The sequence below is a fragment of the Phascolarctos cinereus genome, unplaced genomic scaffold (genome assembly GCF_003287225.1).
Source record: "Phascolarctos cinereus isolate Bilbo 61053 unplaced genomic scaffold, phaCin_HiC Scaffold_5;HRSCAF=322, whole genome shotgun sequence".
Taxonomy (NCBI): domain Eukaryota; kingdom Metazoa; phylum Chordata; class Mammalia; order Diprotodontia; family Phascolarctidae; genus Phascolarctos; species Phascolarctos cinereus.
The window spans coordinates 299,899,828-299,922,496 of NW_027555958.1; the positions used below are offsets into that span (position 1 = coordinate 299,899,828).

The window sequence follows — 22,669 nt, forward strand, 5'->3', positions numbered from 1 at the left end:
TCCTAGTTCATTTTCTCTGTTAGATGATCGTTGTAGCCATTGTATAAATAAAGTGAATTTAATTCAGCATCAGGATAAAAATGAAGAAATATTCCTGCTTTGGATGAAAAATGCCTTGGAAAAACTAGAGACCCTGACATAGTGCTAAATGTGGAGTCTGAGGGTCAAGGCTTCAGTGTCCACTTTTGCCACTTACCACCACTATGGGCCTCATCTGTACAATGAGAAAGGTTAGACTAGATGACATTTAAAGGTCCATTTTCAGATCTAACTCTATGATCCTTTACTGACATTTGAAATGCACTGGTCAAAAAGATGGAGGGAAAAGGAGGTAGAGGAGTACCTCATTCATTACCTTAACGTTTCACTGTGTTTTCTTTTAGGTGACAGCAACTTTTAAACCCCAACAATGTACTAACACCACCATAAAAGGAGCACAAGAAAATAAACAGAATTTCTATTTTATTTTCTTTTAAAAGCCAGGAGGTCTGTTGGCAGTTTGGTTGTACCTCTGGAACCATAAACTTTACATTCAGAGACATAAAGTAATCCATCTGTAAATGGGTTAAGGCGCTGTGGGAAGTGGTTAAAACCATCCCAGCTACACAGAAAAGAAAGCTGCCCTGTGTGACAGGATTATTTGGTATCTAGTTTGATATGGTAATAATATATCAAAAAATCACTTCTCAAATGGGATGTTTAGACAAAAATAACTTTTAAAAGAACTATTAAAAATTATACATTTGTACATATACACAATATACTGCTGTAAATTTTTAAAGACCAAATAGTTTAAAAGTTCATTTGGTTCTTTTTAGTATTGTTACTCCACCTCTCTGGATTTCCTCCCTGAATTCCCTTTTTCTTTCTCTGGTTCTTCCCAAGCTGGCACTGGTCTGTCTCAAATTAACTTTCAAGACATTTTGTAATAGAAGCCAGGAACACTGATTCTATCCTTTGATTTGCTACTTCTCAGCTGAAGAGGTCCACGAGTGATTTGTAAAGGGAGTTTGAGTATTGAAAGGGAATGAATCTGATGGAAAAGGCAGGTTCAGGGTAAATTTACAGGACCATTGTCAGGACCATGAATAGCTATACAAAGTAGTAGGAATCTCTAGGAGCACTGAAACAAAGATGGGAAACTGAAAAACCCCAACTCTGCAATATACACCAGAAGAGGCAACCAAGGAACTGACTGGTACTGTAACACAACAGGGCCTTCATCCTGTTTTAGGAGGGGCATTAGCTGTTCTCAGGAATGACTGGAGTAGAATCACTTTGAGCAGTGGCCATCTGACATCCGTGGAAGTCATCTTAACTCTTATAAAGAGGATTCTTTAAGGAGCCAGCAGCTTCCCTAGAAAACTCAGGATAATCAGCATAAGAGCCTCGTGAACAAGCTTCATCTCTTCATGAAGTTCTTTTCCAGAGCAGCTGAAGTTCTCTGCAGAGAGTAGATGTTTCGCTTGACCCTGTCCTCTAAGGAGGAGGTGGACGTACTTTCTAACTTCAACTGGCTGTGGAGGAGTTGAGAGAGACAAGTCAAAAACATCCTTTCTAATTGACCAACTCTCTGGCTGGGTCATGGTAAGAAGAAGCAAGATTCTGGCTACTATAAATTAAACAGACTTTTAAAAGCCCACACATAACTTTCAGCACTCCATCTGGAACTACATACAATTGGGGGAAGCAGCAGATTTCTTTTTCTCCATAAGTACCCATAAGAGAAAATATATCTGCTGTAGAAAGTGAGGCAAAGGCCCACTAGAAAAAGATACTTAAACAATGAAATATCCAAAGTTAAAAGGAGGGCCAGAGAATGTCAATGATTGAGAAACCTATCTTCTGCCCACCACAAAATAAAAAACATCCCACTGTCTCGTCAGAGGCCTGGACCCCTACACCAACAGCGGTCTGGAAGCTGAGTTCCAAGAGCAGAGGCTTTCTTTCAGAGCCATGACACCGAGGCACCCTTCTACTCAATTACAAGAAATATGCCAACAGTCTGGGGGGAAGGGAGGGGAATGGCTGGGGACAAGTCTACTCACTGGATGAATTTCCCATCCCGAGAGTCTAACTTCTCCAGCTTCCGTTCTCTTTCATCTTCCTTTTCATGCCTCTTGAGAGTGTTCAGCCTCTCTTCCTCCCGCCATTTGGCATTCTCCATCATTTCTTGCCGTTTTCGATCCAGTTCCTCTGCTGAGAGTTTTCTGTAAACATAAACCCCTGCCAGATCTACCTTTTCCCAGCTGGGAACAATCTCATATATGGAAGAGAAAGCCAGGTTCAGTGTGATCAGGAGGTTCTCTTAGTCATCACCACACACTTAGCTTGTTTGAGACTCCCTTTTCTCCCTCACAAACTCCCTGGTCCAAGAAAGTCAATGAAGAGGACCTAGAGAGCATAGCACCCTCAACCATCCTGAATCAAATCAAAGACTTATTTATTTTTAGAGTCATTCAGGAAAGTCAATAATCAGGTCTTGGGAATGATTTAAGGAATAAGGAGCATGAGAACAAAAACAGAAGGCCCCATACTCACAGTCATAAAGGAGGGGCTAGCATGGTGCTTTGTATATATGAAACACTCAAATATTTGTTGAATAAATGAACATTTCAAAGTTGATCTTGTTTTTAGCCATAAAACACATCTGGAAATGGTTGGGAATCTGGAGACAAAACACTAGGACTAAACTAGAAACCAGTATGGCTTGAGAATTTCAACTTAATTCCTTACAAAAATGACAAGAATTATCCCTGATATTCCACATTCCAAATCACACACTATTCTTTCCAGTGTTCTCTGGAAACAAAGAGGAAAATCCATGTCAGAGAGATCAAACTCTGTTTATTAAAAGTCCAGAGTTTCAATAGTCTAGTTCTTTTTTTTTTTTCAGGCAATTGGGGTTAAGTGACTTGCCCAGGATCACACAGCTAGTAAGTGTTATGTGTCTGAAGTCACATTTGAACTCAGGTCCTCCTGACTTCAGGGCCGGTCCTCTAACCACTGTGCCACCTAGCTGCTCCTCAGTAGTCTAGTTCTACAAGGAAAGGGACAGTGGAAAGAACACCAGACTTGGAGTCAGTGGTCTTGGATTCTAGTTTCAGGTCTACCACTTAAACTACTGTGTCACCTTAGGCAAATCCCTTTTATCTATGCTCTACCTAGCACTCAGGGCTGCTACAGTAAAATTTAAGTTCTGAACTGAAGCAATCTTCAGTTGTCTAGGGAGAAAATGCACTCACAGAATCATTAGAGTTGAAAGGACTGTAGCTGTCCATCTAATTTTCTAATAATGCCAGATAACTGCAGTGTCATTATATACACATCCCACAGAATAGTTAAATAAAATCCAAGAGACAAGTCCTCCTGAGTCTCTCACTTGAAACCTTACGAAGGGCAATGGTGTAAGCTCCACTTACATTTAGGTAGGCTTCCAAGAATATTTCTAACTCTCCACAGCTCCCAAGACCGTGAGTGATGCACACCCAAGGAGCAATGTTATAAAAGGTTGAATCCAAATGTTTTCCCCTCTAAACCTGCCTCTCCTCCAAACTTACCTTTTTCTACTGAGAATACATCATTCTTCTAGTCATTCAAGTTCAATACTTCAGAGTCATCCTTGAGTCTCTATTCTCCATCATCTACCAGATCCAATCAGTTACCAAGCCTTGTCAATCTACACATCATTTCTTGCTTCTGCATGTCTTTAGCTACCACCTTTATTCAGGCCCTTATCACTTGTGTATAGATTACTGAAACAACCTCCTGACTGGACTTCCTGTTTCCACTTTCTCCTACTCTCCCACCCCCTCACCTCCAATTCAGACTCTACCCAGCTATCAAAATAATATTCCTAAGCATCAGTCTGAACATGTTATTTCCCTGCTCAAGAAATGTCAGTGGCTCCCCAATGTCCCTAGCATGAAATACAAATGTACTATTTTAGGATTGAAAGCCTCAGAATCTATATCTAGCCTACCTTTCCCAAATTATTTCATATTAGTCCTCCCTCATACACTATGTACCTCATAACTCAACTGAAACTACTCTGTCCAAAGTTACCAATGATTTCCTAATTGACAAACCTGATGGATTCTTCTCAGTCCTCCCTCTTGACCTTTTACAGCATGTGACTCTGTTGACCACCTAGTCCAGGGGTGGGGAATCTTTGGCCTCAATGCCACATGTGGCCCTCTATGTCCCCAAGTGCAGCCCTTTGACCAAATCCAAACGTCATAGAACAAATCCTCTTAACAAAAGGATTTGTTTTGTAAAATGTGGACTCAGTCAAAAGGCTGCGCCAAAGAACTAGAAGGCCACATGTGGCCTCAACACTGCAGTTTGCCTACCCCTGACCTAGATGATACACTGGATCTTTTTTTTCATGAACCCCCTACGCCTTTTCTTTCTGCCTATTCCTCAGTTTCCTCTGATGGATCTTTATCCATACCCTCCCCCACTCCCAACTATAGGTCTATCCCTAGGTTACATACTGGGCCCTCTTCTTTATACTCTCTTACACAGTGACTTCATCAGCTCTCATGGGTTCAATTATCATTGCTATGCAGATGATTCTCAGAGCTGTATCACTGACATAGTTTCTCTCCTGAGCTCCAATCCTGTATCACCAAATATCTACTAGATATCCTAAACTGAATGTTCCACAAACTTCTCAAACCCAACTTTTTCAGTAGGGTACTTAATACTTTTCCCTCAAACTCATCACTCATTCCTAACCTTTCTGGTTATGTGGATCACCTGCTTTCTGATCACAAACAGTTCAGAATACTTTCCCTCCCCCCACCCACATCCACTCAGCTGTCAAGTCTCCACAGCATCTCTCATCCAAATGTTGGTCCTCATGCCCTCTTGACTAGACCTCTGTAACAGCTCAATTGATCTCCTGCGTCCAGCCTCTCTAATTCATCTTCCACAAAGCTGCCAAAGTGATATTCCTAAAGTATACGCCTGACTAGCCACTCTACCACTCAGTTTCCTGGGGTTTCCTATTAACCTCCGGTATCAAATTAAAACTCCTCTGTTTGGCACTGAAAGGATCTCAACCTGGCTCAAAGCTATCCCTCTAGCATTATCTACATTATCTCCCTTCACATACTCTATGGTTCAGCCGAATTAAGCATCTCCTAGGGCCATGTCCTATTTCCCATCCTTATACATTTGTAGATACTGTTCCCCATTCCTGTGCTGTACTCCCCCCTCACCTCTGCCTCTTAGAATCCCTATATTCTTTCAACATTCAGGTGAAACACCACTCCTACATGAGGCCTTCCTTACCTGAACTCCATTAGCATTCCAATTATATGCAGACACCCCCCCCAAAAAAAAGTTATCTTGTATCAATTTTTGTATACACTGATGTGTACATGTATACAATGGAGATGACAAAAAAGAATGCAAGTTTACTGAAGGCAGGAACTGTTTAATTTTTTTTCTTTGTACCTAAGTGTCTGGCACATAATAGAGGCTTAATAAATGTTTGATGGACTGACTGAAGCCAAAATTGCCTATTTGCTGTTGAGCATGGATAAAAATACAGCTCCTCTCTGTCTGCTTTGTACAGGCTGTTCCTGTTCCTCATACCCATAATGCACTTCCTCCTTATCTCTGCTTCAGAGAATCCTTAGGTTCCTTCAAGACTCAATCATGGTATGTCCTACAATAAGCCTTCCCTGAGCCTTCTAGTCATTAGTTTTCCTTCCATTCCCAAATTATCTTGTATTTAGTTAAGTTTCTATGCTATAGCCTGTGACCCCACTTCTCCTTTAAGAGCAGAGACTTTTTCTTTTGGTCTAGGGACCCATCAGTATCTTTAGCCATCCCTCCTCATGACAACACGTCAAGTGTTATCCAAACTCTTCTACAAAGCAATGATATATGTTTTATGACTGATTTTCTGGCATCAAATTTTAATTGACTTTTGGCTAGTATCTCAAGACAGAAAATTTCTAAGGAAAAAAAAGTTTGGCCATGGATATCTCTATGGGGCATAAGTTACTGGAGACAGCAGAAAGGAAAAAACCAGTAAAATGACTTGCCAGGGAAAAAGCCCATTAGACAGACAGCATCTTTCTAGCTTGGTCTATACTATTCCTGGATTCACACCCCAAGATTCTGGAGCTACCCTAACTAGGCACCCAACTTACCTGGTATAACCTGGAGCATGCCGCCTTTGATACCCTTCCTTTTTGGGGGAAGGGCTCTTAGTTCGGCCTCTTTCTTTCCTGTTTACTTTGGAATTGTGCCTGTAATCAAGGAAAGAGTCTTTTCAGCAAGGGGGACTAACTCTATGCCTCTGAAACCCTTGGGAGAAGGAACTATAATGCATAACAGCAAGACAATGTGTGTGGGGGGGGAGGGAGGAGTCAGGGAGAGAAAAGACAGGAAGAAGGAAGGACAATCTCTTAAAGAGAAAGCCATAGGGAATACACAGGAGATGACAAAGACAGCATTTAACTCAGCATTCAAAATATACTGGAATGTACCTATGTACCTATAAATTTATGGTTCCTCTGATTTTTACATCCAAGGGCAAGAAGAAAAGCTAAATGTAACAAAAACAGTATCCAAGACATACGGATATACTGCTAACTGAAATTAAAAGTACAATCCCTACAATTATTTCCCTGTTAATTGTGGCATACTCACTGTCTACTATGTTTAGGGGACCGTGACCTCTTGTCCCGTGTGTCACCATCCCATGACCCCTTCCTGCTGGTGTGTTTTGGAGGCGAACGAGAGGCGCTCCGTGACCTAGAATGATTCTTGACCCTGTGTGCTCCCCCGACTTCAGTTGCCAGAGGTCCTGGTAGTCTCCGATCATGGCCAGTGTCCTTAATCTATAGAGAGGATAAAGCAGAAGAGCTATTCAAACACCTGAACTTTAAAAGAAAGTCCAGTTGACACCAAGTAAGGAATGACCACCAAGTAGACATCAAGACCATATCATCTTAGCTTTGCAGAACTATTTTCAAGGTAGGTACAGCCATGCAAATATAGGAACAACATTACCTTAAAAAGCCACCCCCAAACCTTATCCACCCAACCTAACTACTTCCCCTCTCAACTCTCTCCTACCCAGCCTAGGGCAAGGGATGCAAAGGGGAATGAGAAATGAGGAAGCCCAAATCACAACCTTGACAATTTAGCACATAATTCATGGTGCTGTCCTGTCTGCCAAGAGACAGAAGCACATCATGGAGGAAGATACAGGTGTGCCTCAGGGGTACCTGCCCTGAATGTTTAGGCATCTTATTATCTTTTATCAGATGCTAAAAAATGCTCAGTGCCACTTGAACAAAACAGCACACTGGCATCACTATGGGGGGGGGGAGCCCAAGTACCTACCTGTAAGCCATAACCTGAAATTTTGGGCAAAACAGGAGGAGGACTTGCCATCTTCTTCTGAGACCTAAGAAGAAATTTAAAGGCAAAAAAAAGATACAAACAACTGTGTGAGGGAGGAGATATAGAAAGCAATTTAATCTCATGTGCTCAAACATACTCCCTACCCCCTTCCATGGCCTTCCCACCTTCCCGCTATTACTTAGGAGTGTGTTTCCCTATTTGGGTTTTCTTGGCTGGGAAGATGCATCAACGCAATCTTGTTTTTCCTGTGAAAAATCGTGGGCCTGGCTTGACAGCCCCAACCCCCACTGGAGCTCTTTCCCCCCAACCCTGTGCTGCTATTCTAGAGGCTGACAGTGAGTCAGAGGCAGAGGTGCCTGCTGCTATTCTCATGGTGGAGAGAGACAGAGTGGGCAAGAATGGGTGGATAAATGGAGAGAAAAGAATAGAAATAAGGTCAGATAAGTAAAACAGCTTTGAAAGCTACAGGTGGATTTTATCATATACTTAAAAAGAAAAACAGCATATATACAGTTTCATGTACAATCCTCTTTTTCTGTACTAAGCATATGAAAATGCCCATGCTATTTGGTATCTAAGTTCAGATTAAAAATGTTTTTCAAAATGGATGAATTAGCCTGTTTTAAAAAAGAACCTGACAAACCCATTTCTGGCCTGTAAGAATCAGAAGCCAAAAGACCTTGAGTCAGAAACTGAGATGTTTTGTTTGCCAAAAGATCACTAAGACCAGGCCGAGCTCTCCAGGCCCAGGATGCTACCCAGCAACATATGAGCTAATGAGGCACTGAACGCCTCCTCCTTGCACCTTCCACGGCTACGATCTTCCTCACTGGCAGAACAGTCGCTGCTGGAGCTTCGATGCTTGTGCTTCTTATGCTTTTTCTTCTTTTCCTTCTTCTTCTTCTTCTCCTTCTTTTCTAGGCTCATTTGCAACTAGAAAATTCACAAAGCACAATGTTGATTTCCCTCCACCTTTTATTCCTGACTCCCTCCCATGGAATACTTTTCTGGTACCTACCAGGCTCAGGCAATCTGCCTTCTAGGGGAACTGGTGCCAAATATTCAACAGAATAAATACAACACACATAAAGCACCTACTATGCACTCTGCACATGCCAGGCTCTTAGGACAGAAGGATGAAAAATGTTCTTACTTTCAAGAAACTAACATTCCACTAACTGCATAGCTTTGTAATTGTCAGCAGTATAGAACACTATCAAAGTTCCATGCCTTCTAGGAGTCTTCATTTTAAGCCAAGAACATGCTACCTCTGTTAAGGAGTTAGTATTACTATTCAACAGAATGTGTTCTCGCCAGCAAAGAAGACAGCAAAATACCAGGTACTCTTTGAATGATACTATGGTGAAAAAATGCATCCTTCTGTGGCCAACCTCGTAATGAAACTCAACTAAACCGGATCTCAGAAAAAAGAAAAAGACTTAAAGTTCATCCTCAAAGACTTCCCAATCTAGCAGGGCCTGGCAGAGGCAGGACATGTTACACTGTTGTAGCCTTTAGAGTGCCTCTACACCACAAAGAAGCATCAGAGCAGGACTTTAGTGGAATAGGTCACATTTATAAAGTGCTTTTACAAAGTGCATTTTTCCCTCTAAATCAATAGTAGCAATCTTCACTTCATAAAATGAAGAAACTTGGGGCAAGTGGACAGAGTATCAGCCTTGGAATCAGGAGGACCTGAGTTAAAATAGGGCCTCAGACACTTACTAGCTGTGAGACTCTGGGCAAGTCACTTAACCCCAACTGCCTTCAAGAATAAACAAACAAACAAAAACATAAGATGAGGCTGCAGGAGACTGGGACTTACCCAGAGTCATGGTGATAGAACCGATTTTCTGAGTCCCAGATCTATGCTCTATTAATGCTGCCTCACAAGTGTAAGATGAGGGAGACACAGACAGACATCGTTGTTCTAAAAAAGCTGGGAGGGGGGAGGTAGTGGACTGCAGGCTCAATATGAGTCAGCAGTGTAATGTGGCAGCCAAAAAAGGCAATTTGTTCTTGGGCTACATTAAGAGGGGCCCAGCTACAAAAAATAAAGGCTGTTTAAGTACAGGAGAGATCCAACTTGTTCCATTTGGTTGGTCCCCAAAGGCAGGACAAAGAACAATGGGTGGAAGTAGCAATTTAGGCTGGGTATCAAGAAAAACTCCCTAATAATGAGAGCAGCCACTCAATAGTGGAACAAGCAATCTAAGACATGGCAAGATCCCATCCATAGAGACCTTCCAGCAGAGGCTGGACAACTATTTGTCAGGTATGGGATAGCAGGGATTCCTTCAATGGAGAGGTTAGATTAGCCCCTACAACTTCCAACTTCCCAATTCTGTCTGATTCTGCTCCAGGCTAGGCTGAAGTGGGTGAGGGTTGCGGGTTCTGTCAAAAAAATTCAGGAATAGGCTTTGATCTGCTGAACAGCCCCATCAGTTGTTAAACATAGTAAAATCCAGGCTCCCTCTTTTACCAAGGAAATTATGCCACACAATGCCTTTCTCCCCTCAAACCAAAAAGTAGATAAAAGAATCATGCTTCACTAAAAATGCACTCACAGAAAAAAAAATCTGACAAAATACACGAACTTATTAAAGTCAAAGGATACACCCTGCTTCCTTTTAACAAATGGCAAACTACTAAAATAAAAGACAGCAGGCAGTATCAGTACATATCAAGCATGATGGTTTTGCTTAACCATTTCGGAGACAGTACTCTGGTGGGCTGGTTGTGACTTTGTTCGGGTTTGTAAGCTTTGGTGAAACAAAAGTTATCAAGTTAAAAATACAGTCAACTGAAAGTTATATATACTCTATACAACACAGAAAAATTTAAGGACATTGGACTAGGAAGGCCTGAGGTCTCTTCCAGAACCAGATCATAAATCTTACTTCTAACAGAGTAAGAATAGAATATATTCTTTTATGAACTACTCTGTGACCCAGCCAAACTGGTCTTCTCATTGTTCCTCACATGACACTCCCTATCTACTATCTCCTTGCCCAGAATGCATTGTTTCCTTACCTCAGCTTCAGGGGACCCCTTTTTCTTCCTTCAAGATAAAGCTCAAGCACCATCTTCTCCTTTCCTGTTATTGCCAATCCTCCCAAACTACCTTTGATCTTATTTTTTTTTTGAGGCAATTCGGGTTAAGTGACTTGCCCAGGGTCACATAACTAGTAAGTGTCTGAGGCGAGATATGAACTCAGGTCCTCCTGACTCCAGAGCCTGCACTCTATCCAGTGTGCCCCCCAAACCACTTTGTATTTATTGGAATTCTCTTTATTTTTTTTTGTCTATACTTACATATGTCCTTGTTACACCCCTGCCCCTCCCATTAGGACATATGCTATTATCCAGTAGAAATTATTTCATTATTTGTATCCCTAAAGCCTTGCACAATGACTGGCACATAGAAGGCCCTTGATAAATGTTTGTTGATTGCTAGGGAATTAATTCTAGTTTTGGGGCCCTCATGTTTGCAATACTTACCAATTCTTTGATTTTCTTCATTTTCACCGGATTATTCAAGACTTCTCTCTTTTTCTCCTCCTCCTTCTTTCTGAAAGCAAATTGTAAAAATAAAAATCACTGACATTCATTTCTTTTTTTCGAAGGAGATGAAATGATTCTCTAAATGGATGCTCTTACACACAAATCCATCCAAGTCCCACAGAGCAATCTGTACAGCAGTGCTAAAACACAAGAACTTCCCAAATCTGCAGACGTCACTACCTTTAGAATGCACTGGTTCTCCTCCTCCCTGTTGGCAATCAGCTCATTTTCCTGCTCCTTAGAGGAGGAACTCAATGCTTAAAATCCTCACAGAACCTGGTCAGTCTCACAGACCCTTAATGCAGAATTGGAAGGTTCTGCTCTTCCTTACCTTTAGCTAAAATAAGTGGTGAAACCTTTAAGGGGTTTAAGGCAGATTTCCCCTTAAAGAAATCAAGCCTATACTATCACTACAGATGACGACTAAGAGCCACATTTTCTACATTCTCTAGCAGCAGATGGAGATATGGGTAGCACAACAGCCCCAGTGTCTATTTTATTCCTCCCTGTCTACAAACCTGAGGGTCCTGGCATTCAGGGGACACACAGTGGGTCAGCAGTTCTACCAGTTCCCATGGACAGCCTGTAACCTAGTAAAGACCTCAGCAGATGAACTTCTCTGCTCACCCACTCCTTTTACCCCAAGCCCTAGATCCTTCTGAGGTTGCCAGTTTTCCTTTAGCCTGTGCTTGAAGCCACATTTACAACAAAGAGACTAAAATTAGGAAAACAAATCTGGGTCAGACTATAAAATTCGCCAGTATCTCCAAGTCTGGCCAAGTCAAAAAAATCCCTTACTTGGGCTTTCCTAGCACCTGGATGCCCAATCTTAGATACGAAAAAATTCATTCAAAAGGAAAAATCTGAGGAGAAACCAATACAAAGAAAGAGAGTCTACTGAATTCAGTTCAGCAAAACTTCTTAAAGTCTCAGTGAATTAAGCCTCCCTCCCAAATTTATGCTAATACCGAATGATGAAAAGCGGGTCCTCCCGGATTTTGCTGGCCATGTCAAGTAGAGAATTGGCACCCGAGGGGGCAAAGATTGAGCCTGGAAGAAGTCCTGTCTCAGACGAACAACCTGCTTCCTTGTCTTCTATCTTCTCAAAAACGTATTTGTCAATGGGACGTCCCATCAGGTACTCATCACGGTTCACCATCCCACCAGGGCCCTGGTACATCCAGTCCAGTTTTTCTTCTTTTTTTCTGATTCCAAGAGGAAAAAAAACAAACTCCATAATTACCAAAAAAGTTCTCAGAAATTCATCCCTTCAATAGGTCACCTTCTATGTGGTCAAAGAAAGCTTAGATACCTACTAATTTATAAATACACTTAATAGCTAATGCAAATTCTACAAATGCTTTATGCTTACAAAGTACTTCACATTCATTATATCATTTGTTATTCAGAATAACCTTATGGAACAGAGAGATTAATACCACAATATTTCTATCAACATTTGGGATTTCATCAGTGTGTAGTTACTGCCTCTGTACTCAATATGAAAGGCTTTCTATAGCCTAGGAGACAGTAAGATGATGAAGTTAGTGATGTGGTAAAAATAAGTAGAACACTGGGAGTGGAGTCAGTAAGACCTAGGTTCAAATCCTGCCTCAAACACTTCACTGACAGTGTGACCCTAAGTAAGTCCCTTAGCCTCTCTGGGCTTCAGGTTCCTCATTTGTAACATGAGGAAACTGGACTCACTAGCCTCTAAGGTCCTTCCCAGTTCTTAATCTATGATCCTATGAGATGACGTATGAATTGATGTAGTAACAAGAAAAAAAAATCACTTTTTGGTGATGGCTTTCTTCAATTGGCTAGGATAATCTCTGGAAGACAAGCAGACAGCCTTGTCACATGGCCAATACTCAAAGACCTACCAAAATGATACAGCCTTTGAGCATCCTTCACAATACAAGAGTAGGATTTTGCTGGAAGGCAAGACAAGCAATACTAGTTTCATCATCTCCATTTGAGACACAGGGAAATGGACACAAGAGAAGTCAGATCACAGAGTTAGGTGGTCAAGTTGGAGTTCAAACCCAAGTCTTATGACTGTCACAGTAATGCCTTCATAGATATAAACTCACGTAGCAGCTGTCAAGAGCAGGATTCAATTAATAAGCTACACACACACACACACACACACACACACACTACTAAACAGTGTGTATAAAATTTAAGTGCTTCAGGAATTCAAAGGAGAGAAAGAGTTCAGTGAGGGCCAAGAGTAATCAGGGAAGAGTACACAGAGGAGGTGACACTTAAGCTATGTAGAATATTTTGAAGGGAAAGCAAAATGTGCAAACTGAATGGAGATGAGGACTGAAGAAGAGGGATAAATTTTTAAAAAGCCAAGATTCCAGGTGACTGTCAGAATGGTAATGCCACTGACAAAGAAGCTAAATCAGAAGCGTCTTGAAGGTCGATTCAAAATTTGATTTTAAACATGTTAGGTTTGAGGGAACAGCAGCACAGCTAAGTTTTTGTAAATGTCCAAAAAGCCTTAAAGGAATATCCATCCTTAAGGAAGGGTCAGAAAGAAGAGACACCAGGAAAGGAAACAGAGGAGTGATTGAAGATGCTGGAGGAGACAACTAGAGTAGTATTTTTTATGGTGTGCTGTGGGGAAATAAAATTTAGCAGTCAAGTCAAGGGAAATAAAGATAGACCATTGCCTCAACTATTTTCTGTAGCTTAATCTGGTCTTAAAATGATTTCTACTCAATTTCTTTAAGAAAACACAATATCCTATGGGGAAAACTTTCCTACCACCAAAAATAAAATTATAATCAAAACAAAGATGGGGCTAAATAGATAATGATGTTAACCACTCTGTTTATATTGAGAGATGACTGCAACCATGGGGGAACATGATGACCAAGCACCTTGAAATGAGTTTTCACTAAATTCAGTGTGCATATAAGCATGATTCTATATATTGAATACCACAGGAGCAAAGCTCATGGACAAGGAGTCTGCCTTCCTGAGCCATATGATTCAAACAAGACACGGTCAGCACAAAGAATAGTATATATATTTCATGGCTCTATGTTCAAAGGTCATTATGTAAATAAAAGACCGTTGGGGGCAGAGTAAGTAGGGAGAAAGCTGGGGTTTTTAAGTGGTCTGACATGACACTCAACTCCAGAAAGCTCATTTACATGGAAAACTCCACTATTTCAGAATTGGTAATAATACAGATAGAAGTGGTGTGGTAAGTAGTTTAAAAAACGCTTTCTTCTTCTGCAAGGTTTTAGTACATATATTATGATAAAGAGGAATATAAAAAGATAAAATTAGTAACTTTTTCAAAGGGTTCAGAAAGATAATTAGGAGCAGCTAGGTGGCGCAGTGGATAGAGCACTGGCCCTGAGGGCAGGAGGACCTGAGTTCAAATCCAGCCTCAGACCAAACACTTGACACTTACTAGCTGTGTGACCCTGGGCAAGTCACTTAACCCCAATTGCCTAAAAAAAAAAAAGTTCAGAAAATTGAGAACTATTTCAATGTGGCTTTGAGTTCTAGATCCAGGATTACTGTATGTTAACAGTTTAAGAATGTTCACCATACATTGTGATATAAATATGTCTATTGAGAACTTTTAAATTACCAGCAACCTATTTATATTTCTGTTTCTAGCTTTTCTCCAGCATTTTGATTTAGTATGTTTTTCCTGTATTTCAGAAAAGTCAATTCCACAAAACAGTAGAAGCAGCACTGGCCCTGATTCAGAAGACCTGAGTTCAAATCACACCTCTGATATTTACTACCTCTGTGTCAATGAACAAGTCCTTTAAGCCTCTGTGAGACTCAGTTTTCTCTTCTGTGAAATGAAGGAGATAGACCAAGTACAGCTATGATCTCAAAGGATATCTTTCATGGAACCAGTAGCTCCCCATTGCCTCGAGGATTAAATGTAACATCTCAGCGTGACATCTAAAGTATTCCACAATCCCACCCCAGCCTCTTTTCCCAGACAGATTTCAGATACCCTTCCCTATGTACACTATAGGATCCCACCAAACCGGCTCACATGCTGTACTTGGTTCATGATACTCTTATCACCTGCGCCTACGGTTTTGCACAGGCTATTTATTCCCTATACCTGTAATGTTCTCTCCTGCCTTCCACCTTCCCTTCATCTGTCTTCCTTCAATATTCACCCCGAGTGCCTGCTCCAAAAAGAGGATTTGCCGATGGCCTCTCCACCCCAATCCGGAAATTACTTATCTAGGTACGTTTTCCCTGACCACAATTCCCAGCTCCTTGAGGGCTGTGACTATTGCATTTTTGTCTTTATATCTCCAGTGCCTAGCACATAGTAAGCACTTGATAAATGCTTACTGTATTAAGTAAAAAATGCCAGCTGTTAATAAAAAATTAAGAGCCTTCTGTATAGCAGATGAGGGAAAGTAGGATATAACCAGTTTGCAGACTTGCCCCAGGTAAAGCTTAGAGCCAATAGCATGGGGTTCCTCCATATTCTGTGCCCTTGTGATCTGGAGAAAACGGAATTTTTACCAAAAACAAAAACAAAAACCCCAGAATGATATTACTGTAGTAACTGGTTACAGCTGGAGGCCACCCCACACATACATAGTGAACTGTTAATTATTTATTCTAATCGAAGAGAATAACAGTACAGATGCCCCTACACAACAAATCTAGAAAATCATTTATGGTTTATACTTTTAGAATACATTATGTGATTTTGTTTTTTTCACATTTCATTTTATCCTTCCAACATCATAAGGTATAGAGTAGATAATATGTTATCCTTATTCTACACAATAGAAAACTATATCCAAGATTACAAAAACTCTTTAGTATTTTTAATGCACGCTGATGGATTGATAGTGGGAGAAATGCTACTAGAATCCAGGTCTCTGAATTCCAGCCCACTCCCCATTCCATGACATTACACTGGCTCCTTAATATGAACCTACATTCTATTGGTGAAGCTATAAACTGGTTCAGCCATTCTGGAAAGCAATTTGGAAATGTGCTCCAAAAGTTACTAAACTGTACATATCCTTTAATTGAGGAATACCATACCAAGTCCACACTCCAAAGAGATTAAAGAGAGAAAAGACTCACATGTACAAAAATATTTATAGCAGCTTTTTGGTGCTGGCTAAGCTCTGGAAACTAAGGAGGTGCTTATGAATTGGGGAATGGCTGAACAAGTTATGGTATATGAATGTAATCAAATAGCATTATACTCTTAAGAAATAATAAAAGGGAGTTTCAGAGAAACCTTGGAAGACTTTCCTGAAGAGCCAGAACAAATTATACAATAACAACAACATTGTAAAGACAAGTAACTTAAAAAGACTCAAGCACTCTGATCTGTACAGTGACTAACCACAATTCCAGAAGACCAATGATAAAACACACTATCTACCTCCTGACAGAGAGGTGACAGACTAAAAGTGCAGAATGAGATTTCTATTTTTTGGACATGACCAATTCAGGAATCTATTTTGCTTGACTCTGCATATTTGTTATTAAGGGTTTTCTTTTGTTTTTTAATTGAAGGGGGAAAGAATTTTTGTTCATTTAAAAAAAAAACCTACATTCCCAAAGTGCATGCTATCCAATAGTAGAAGCATATATGTAAATTCAATATTAAGCACCTATTGTGTGCAAGGTACTCTTCCACATTAAGTGCTAGATGCAACACACAAGAAAGAAACCAATCTGGGATGAAAATAATATAAAAGTTGGGTAACCCACTATCAGGAATTGGATCCATATCAGAAGACCCTCGTTCCAAAGTTCTCACCAAATGCTAAGTTCCAACACTCACTTGATAGCGCCCACATCCTCTGCGTAGCGCTGCATCTCCTCCCTTGCCCTCTCTTCCCGAAGCTCCCGCTGTAGCTCCTCAATCTTTTTCCGTTCTGCCTCATGTTTCTGCTCAGCCTTCCACACTTTCTCCACATTTCGGAGGGTCTGTGGGTGCCAGCTCTTCTTCAGATTCTATGGAGTCAAAAGGAGAGAGCAGGGAGAATCATCAGACCTGTATCACTTCCATGTAGAGGATTCTCACATATCCAGCCTCAGTGTCTCCTCTGTGCTCTAATCCCCAATCTCCAATTAGACATTTCAAATGGATGTCTCATAGGCATCTCAAATTCAACATGTCTAAAACAGAATTCATTATCTTTTCTCCCAAACTCTCCCCTTTTCTAAACTTCCATTATTTCTGTTAAGAATACCACCATCCTCCTAGTCACTCAGGTTTGATAGCTTAGCATTATCCCTAATAATTCACTTTCTCTAGTACCACAAATCCAATCACTTGCCAAATCCTATTACATCTCCCTTTTTTCCACTCCCACAACCACCAACAACTTAGTTCAGGCCCTCCTTACCTCTGTCCTGGTCTATTGCAATGGCCTTCTAATTGGTCTCAAGTCTGCTTCAAGTGTTTTCCCACTTTAGGCCACCTTCCACATAGCTGTCCAAGTGATCTTGGACTACTCTAAAGTAGGTCTGGCCATGTTGTCCCCAACCCTTTCTTAATAACTTCTACTAGCTCCCCATTATCATCAGTAATCAAATATAAAGTCTTTTGTTTGCTATTTAAGGCTCTTCACAACCTGTCCCCTTTCTGTCTTACCAGTCTTCTCACAAGTAACTCCTTCCATGAAGTCTACAATCCAGCAGTATTGGCCTGCTCACTGTTCCTCACATGTGACAATTCATCTCCTGCCCCCTAAGCCTAGAATCCTCTCCCTCCTCATCTCTATTTCCCGACATCCCTGGCTTTCTTTAGGACTCAGCACAAACTCTTCCTTCTGCAGGAAGCTTTTCTTGGTGTTGAGACTTTCCCTCTAAGTTTCTTTTCTACTCTGTAGGCGAGTTTTTTATTTGCAGGATGTTTCCCCTGCAATGGAATTTCCTGGAGGGTCAGGATTGTTTTTGGTTTTGCCTTTCTTTATATGACCTGCTCTAAGCCAATGCCTGCCTGACACATACTCAGCATTTAATAAATGCTCGTTGGCATGGCCTCTCAGGCCTCCACCTCTTCATACAATAGGAGACAGGAATAAGGCAAGGGAAAACCTCTCTCATGACAGTCTCAGTCAGAAAGATAAGAGTTGCCTTTTCAACTCATCTGGAGAGTTTTGGATATGCAGCACAAAGCTCAAGGTCAGGAAGAGTCCTTCTAAGGCTGCAATCAAAAACTAATGTGGTTTAAGATAGAGAACTAAAAATCCTACGCAATTCAACAAACACTTATTAAGTGTAAACTATAAGCAACAGGTTCCAGAGAGCTACAAAGATAAAGACAATCTTTCCCCATAGGGAGCATATTTAAAGGCATTTACAAATAATTAAAATGCGAAGCAAAACAAGAGGAGACTGTGAGTATATAAAAGTGTAAAGTATCATTATGAGGGTCAAGAAAAGACCTTTGTAGGAATACTCTTATGTCTCTCTTTGTATCCAAAGGGCTTAACACAACGCCTAGCACACAGTAGTCACTTAAGAAATGCTGATGACTACTATCCTGCAAGTACCAGCCACCCCTAAATACTCATACTTCCTTTCTTTTCTCTCCCTTTCCACAGATACCAGCCACCTCTTAATACCCAGCTTTTCAAGACCAACTTTCAAATGCTGTAATAAAGCCTATTCCCTAAACTTAGTAATTTTCTCATACTTGGACCTCCCAGAGCACTTTGTTTTGCAGCTGTCTAACAAACTTATGTACATATTCTCCCCCTCCCTACTAGACTACAAGCTTCAGGCAGGCAAGAACCACATCTTGGCTAAACTGTTTCTTCTTCAGGGCCCAGCATAGTGCTCTACCCACAACAGTAGTTTAACAAATGTTTGCTGAATTGAAAGATCAATTCCAACTAGAAGGATCAAGCAAACCTTCATAAAGAAAGTAGAATTTAAGGCGTGTCTTAAATGATGAGTAGGATTTAAATTCTTCTCAATGGGGGCTTAAGAAAGGGTGTTCCAAATATGCAGGAGTGTCAATCAGTAAATAATATTTAGGGACGATCATGAGAAAGACTGCCAGTGTCAAGAAAAAAATGAGATATGGGGGAGGGGTGTTCTGTGATAAGATGACCAGTGTGAAGTCAGGTTTGGCTAGAATGCAGAGTGCACAGTGGAAAATAAGATAAAACTCAGGGGTAGAAAACTGGACTCCAGATAGTAGAAGCCCTTTAAAGCTAAGCTAAGAAGTCTGTACTTTATTTGGCCAGCAATAGAGAATCACTGAATGGAGTTTAGAAATGAGATTTGTGCCTTGAGAAGATTCATTCGGCAGTGATATGAAGGAAGGATCAAAAAGGAGAAAAGAGGGTAAGAGTTGCCAGAGAAGAATGGGAAGATGGAGATAACAATGTCTAAAGCAATGGTGCTTGGGCCTTAGGACTCATTTCCTCATCAGATTCCCTTGAGGCCACCTTACCTGCCTTGAAGGAGAAAGGTGCTCTCCCTGGGTCTCAGTCTATCTCTGTCTCTCATGTCTCCCCTCTCTCTGCCCGGTGTCCCACCCCCCCCCCTTAACCTCCTGGCTTCTTTCTTCTCAAAACCAAATCACTGCTATCCTTCCCCAAAAGATGTTGTCTAAAGCTTGTTGTTTGTACGTAGCTGTTTGCACGCTGTCTCCCCCATTTGACTGTGATCTCCTTGAGGGCCGGGGCTGATTTTTAACTTTCTCTGTACCCTCAGTGCTTAGTAAAGGGCCTGGCACACCGTAAGTGCTTAATAATAAGCGCCATAACAAAGCCTCATGACCCCTCTCTGCAGTCCTCTCTGCCCTCCTTCCCTTTCTCTTCCCTCTTCGCAACGGGGTTTGGGCCTCAGTCCCCTCGGAACCAAGGTCACTGCCCTTCCCTCTCCTCCTGCATTCCTCCGTTGCCATGGTTACTAAGCCCCCACCCCCGCCCTTCCCCGCCCAGGCTCCCTTCACTCACCAGATCTCCACCTCCCATGATGGCCTGCTCTTCTTTTGGGGAAGGTTCGGCACGGCTCCCGGAGCCGGGAAGGAGGAGACTGTATACAGAGAGACAACCCCAAACACCTTCCCCCCACGGCCGCCGCTGTCTTTATTACCCTGTCTAGAGCGCCACTTCCGGGAGTGCGCCATCAGGCTGCGACGGCTGAACGAGCCAGGGAGGGGCGGAGGAGGAAGGCGTGAGGGGAAAGCTATCTGTGGACGCTGAGACGCCGCGCGGGGTTGCCCAGGCGTCCTGGCGCACTTGTTTTACGTCATACTCACCCCGACCTTTCTTTTGTCACCGCTCTTATCAGTGCAGTATTCGTCATTGCATTCTGGTCTTTATGGCCGTGGCTGTCCGGCCCAAGCCACACCCTTCAGTTCGTTATCTTAGCATGTTATTACCCAGTTATAGTCAGAAAGTATGACGTCACCAAATTGTGTCTCTACCCATCCCCATAATGACAGTTCTGTGACGTCATGCTTAATGCTAGTTCCTCTTTCTGAGGTTACTGCCAGTTTATTCTATGTACATCTTGCTTGGCCATAAGCTGTTTGCAGTTTGTCTCCCTGGTTAGATTCTACATTCTGAGCTTGAGATCAGGGACTGCTTTCCCCTTTCTTTGTGTCCTTGGTTTTAGCCCAGTGTCTGGCACGTAGTAGGTGCTTAGACCTACTGACTTCCTTCATAAAGGTGGTCATGCCAGCTGGCTTATTGTCTCAGAGAGTGAGGACATCATTCAGGTTTGTGTTTTTTGTTTGTTGTTTAATCCTTAGAGGTCCTCCCTGTTCCTGAAAACAAGACAAGTTGTCTTTACAACAGGGTCTAGTTCTTCTGGCCTCCAAGGGAAAGTTGATTGATATGAGGTGAATGCAAGTGAAGAGGTGAAAATTACACCCAGATAATGAACTATAGGTGATCAGAAGGAAAGTGGTGCCCTCAATAATTATAGGGAAACTGGGAAGAGGGGATGGCTTCGGTAGAAAGATTATGAATTCTGTTTTGGACAACTTGAGTTCAGGATGGCTATGACATCCACTTCAAGATGTCCAATATGCAGTAGGTAATGTGAGATTGGAGAGCAGGGGAAAGGGCTGTGAGGTGAGATTGTGATGAACAGATGTGAGAATTTTCTGCATAGAAATGATAATTGAACATGTTGGAGTAGATGAGATCATCAAATGAAATAAAGTGAATAAAGAGAAGAGGGCACAGGACAGACCCTTGGGGGCTACCCCACGGTTAGTGACTATAATGTAGTTGAAGATCTAGCAAAGGAGACAAGAGGAAAACCAGGAAAGAGCAGTCACCTGTAGAGAAGAGAGTATCCCAATCTTGTCTTAAATAGGCTTAAATAAACATCAACATTACTGGCTATGCAACTTATTAACACAGTAACAACTCAAAGACAAGTGACTATTTACAATGTTTTAGCTGTGAGTAAAATGATGGCAGTCAGAGTTACCTCCCTATCCCTTTGCTGACTTTACAATTCTTATTACAAGATTTCATTCCCATTCAGAATGCAAATTAAAATCTCATTTAATTCTTTCAGAATACCAATTAAAATCTCTTTTCAAGAATTCTTGTCATCCTCTTAGTGAGATTAGGATTCAAATGCTTCTCTCCAGGAAAGAGGTTATCTTCATTCCCTTTGTCTTCTCAGTTTCTCTCAAGTTATCACTTTTTCTTTTTGCTTTTTGGTGAGGCAATTGGGCTTAAGTGACTTGCCCAGGGTCACACAGCTAGTAAGTGTTAAGTGTCTGAGGCCACATTTGAACTCAGGTCCTCCTGACTCCAAGGCTCTATGTACTGTGCCACCTAGCTGCCCTCGCATTTTTTTTTTTAGGCAATTGGGTTAAGTGACTTGCCCAGGATCACACAGCTAGTAAGTGTCAAGTGTTTGGTCTGAGGCCGCATTTGAACTCAGGTCCTCATGACTTCAGGGCCGGTGCTCTATCTACTGTGCCACCTACCTGTCCCTCTGAGTTATCACTTTTAACAGTCTTTCCAAAATGACTGCCAAAGGATTTTAGAGTCTTAGAAATACATAGCATCATCTCTTCTCTTTGTGGGAGGGGCTTTTAAATCAAGTGCTATATGGGGTGTTCCAGGAGGACTAGCACCAATGGTGCAAAGGGCTACCTATCCACCTTTGGTGTTTGCCTTGACCGACTCTGACCTGTGGCTCCAAGAAGCCGTATAGCATGTGCAGTGGCCACACCCTGACAAAACTCAGCAGATGACCTAAACCAGGTTGAGGGTGCATTCTTGTTCATACTTCGTTTTTGAAGAGGACCAATGACATCATGGGTGATGTCCGACTTGTGAATGAATTGCATTTAGGTAAGGCAGGGTTGCACAAAGTCATCAGCTTCACTCTTCCTGAGTCATTGAAGTCCAGTGACAGGACAAATATCAAGAAGGCTGATAATGACCCAGGATGCAGTGGATGATCTTGACATCTTTGAGGCCTGACCAAAGTCTAAGTGCTCCACAGTGCCTGCTTCAGCCTCCTTTATGGCTATTGGAACAAACTATTCTGACCTGCCCATTCTGCTGGGGAAAATCTTCACAAGTTTGGGGTAGACATCCCCCTAACTCACCAACAAGTTTGAGACCTGTCGGTTACCTTCAACCTGGTTTAGCCCTTCTGCCTAGACAGTTTACCAGATGGCTCCAAGAAGCTGTGGCATGGGCAGTAGCTACCCTCTTGGTGCAGTTCTAATAAACTGGAAAAA

General features: G+C 41.7%; 1 protein-coding gene across 1 annotated transcript; it reads right to left on the minus strand.

The window, feature by feature from the left end:
- Nucleotides 1-445: 445 nt before the first annotated feature.
- CWC25 (CWC25 spliceosome associated protein) lies at nucleotides 446-20,076 on the minus strand. The gene is made up of 10 exons (XM_020997323.2): nucleotides 19,905-20,076; nucleotides 16,769-16,941; nucleotides 11,922-12,158; nucleotides 10,891-10,960; nucleotides 8,195-8,322; nucleotides 7,369-7,432; nucleotides 6,670-6,860; nucleotides 6,168-6,266; nucleotides 2,049-2,210; nucleotides 446-1,517 (listed from the first exon to the last, which is right to left on the minus strand). The coding sequence occupies exons 1-10, from the start codon at nucleotides 19,920-19,922 to the stop codon at nucleotides 1,403-1,405; spliced, it is 1,257 nt and encodes a 418-aa protein (XP_020852982.1). The 5' UTR covers nucleotides 19,923-20,076; the 3' UTR covers nucleotides 446-1,402.
- Between the last annotated feature and the right edge of the window lie 2,593 nt (nucleotides 20,077-22,669).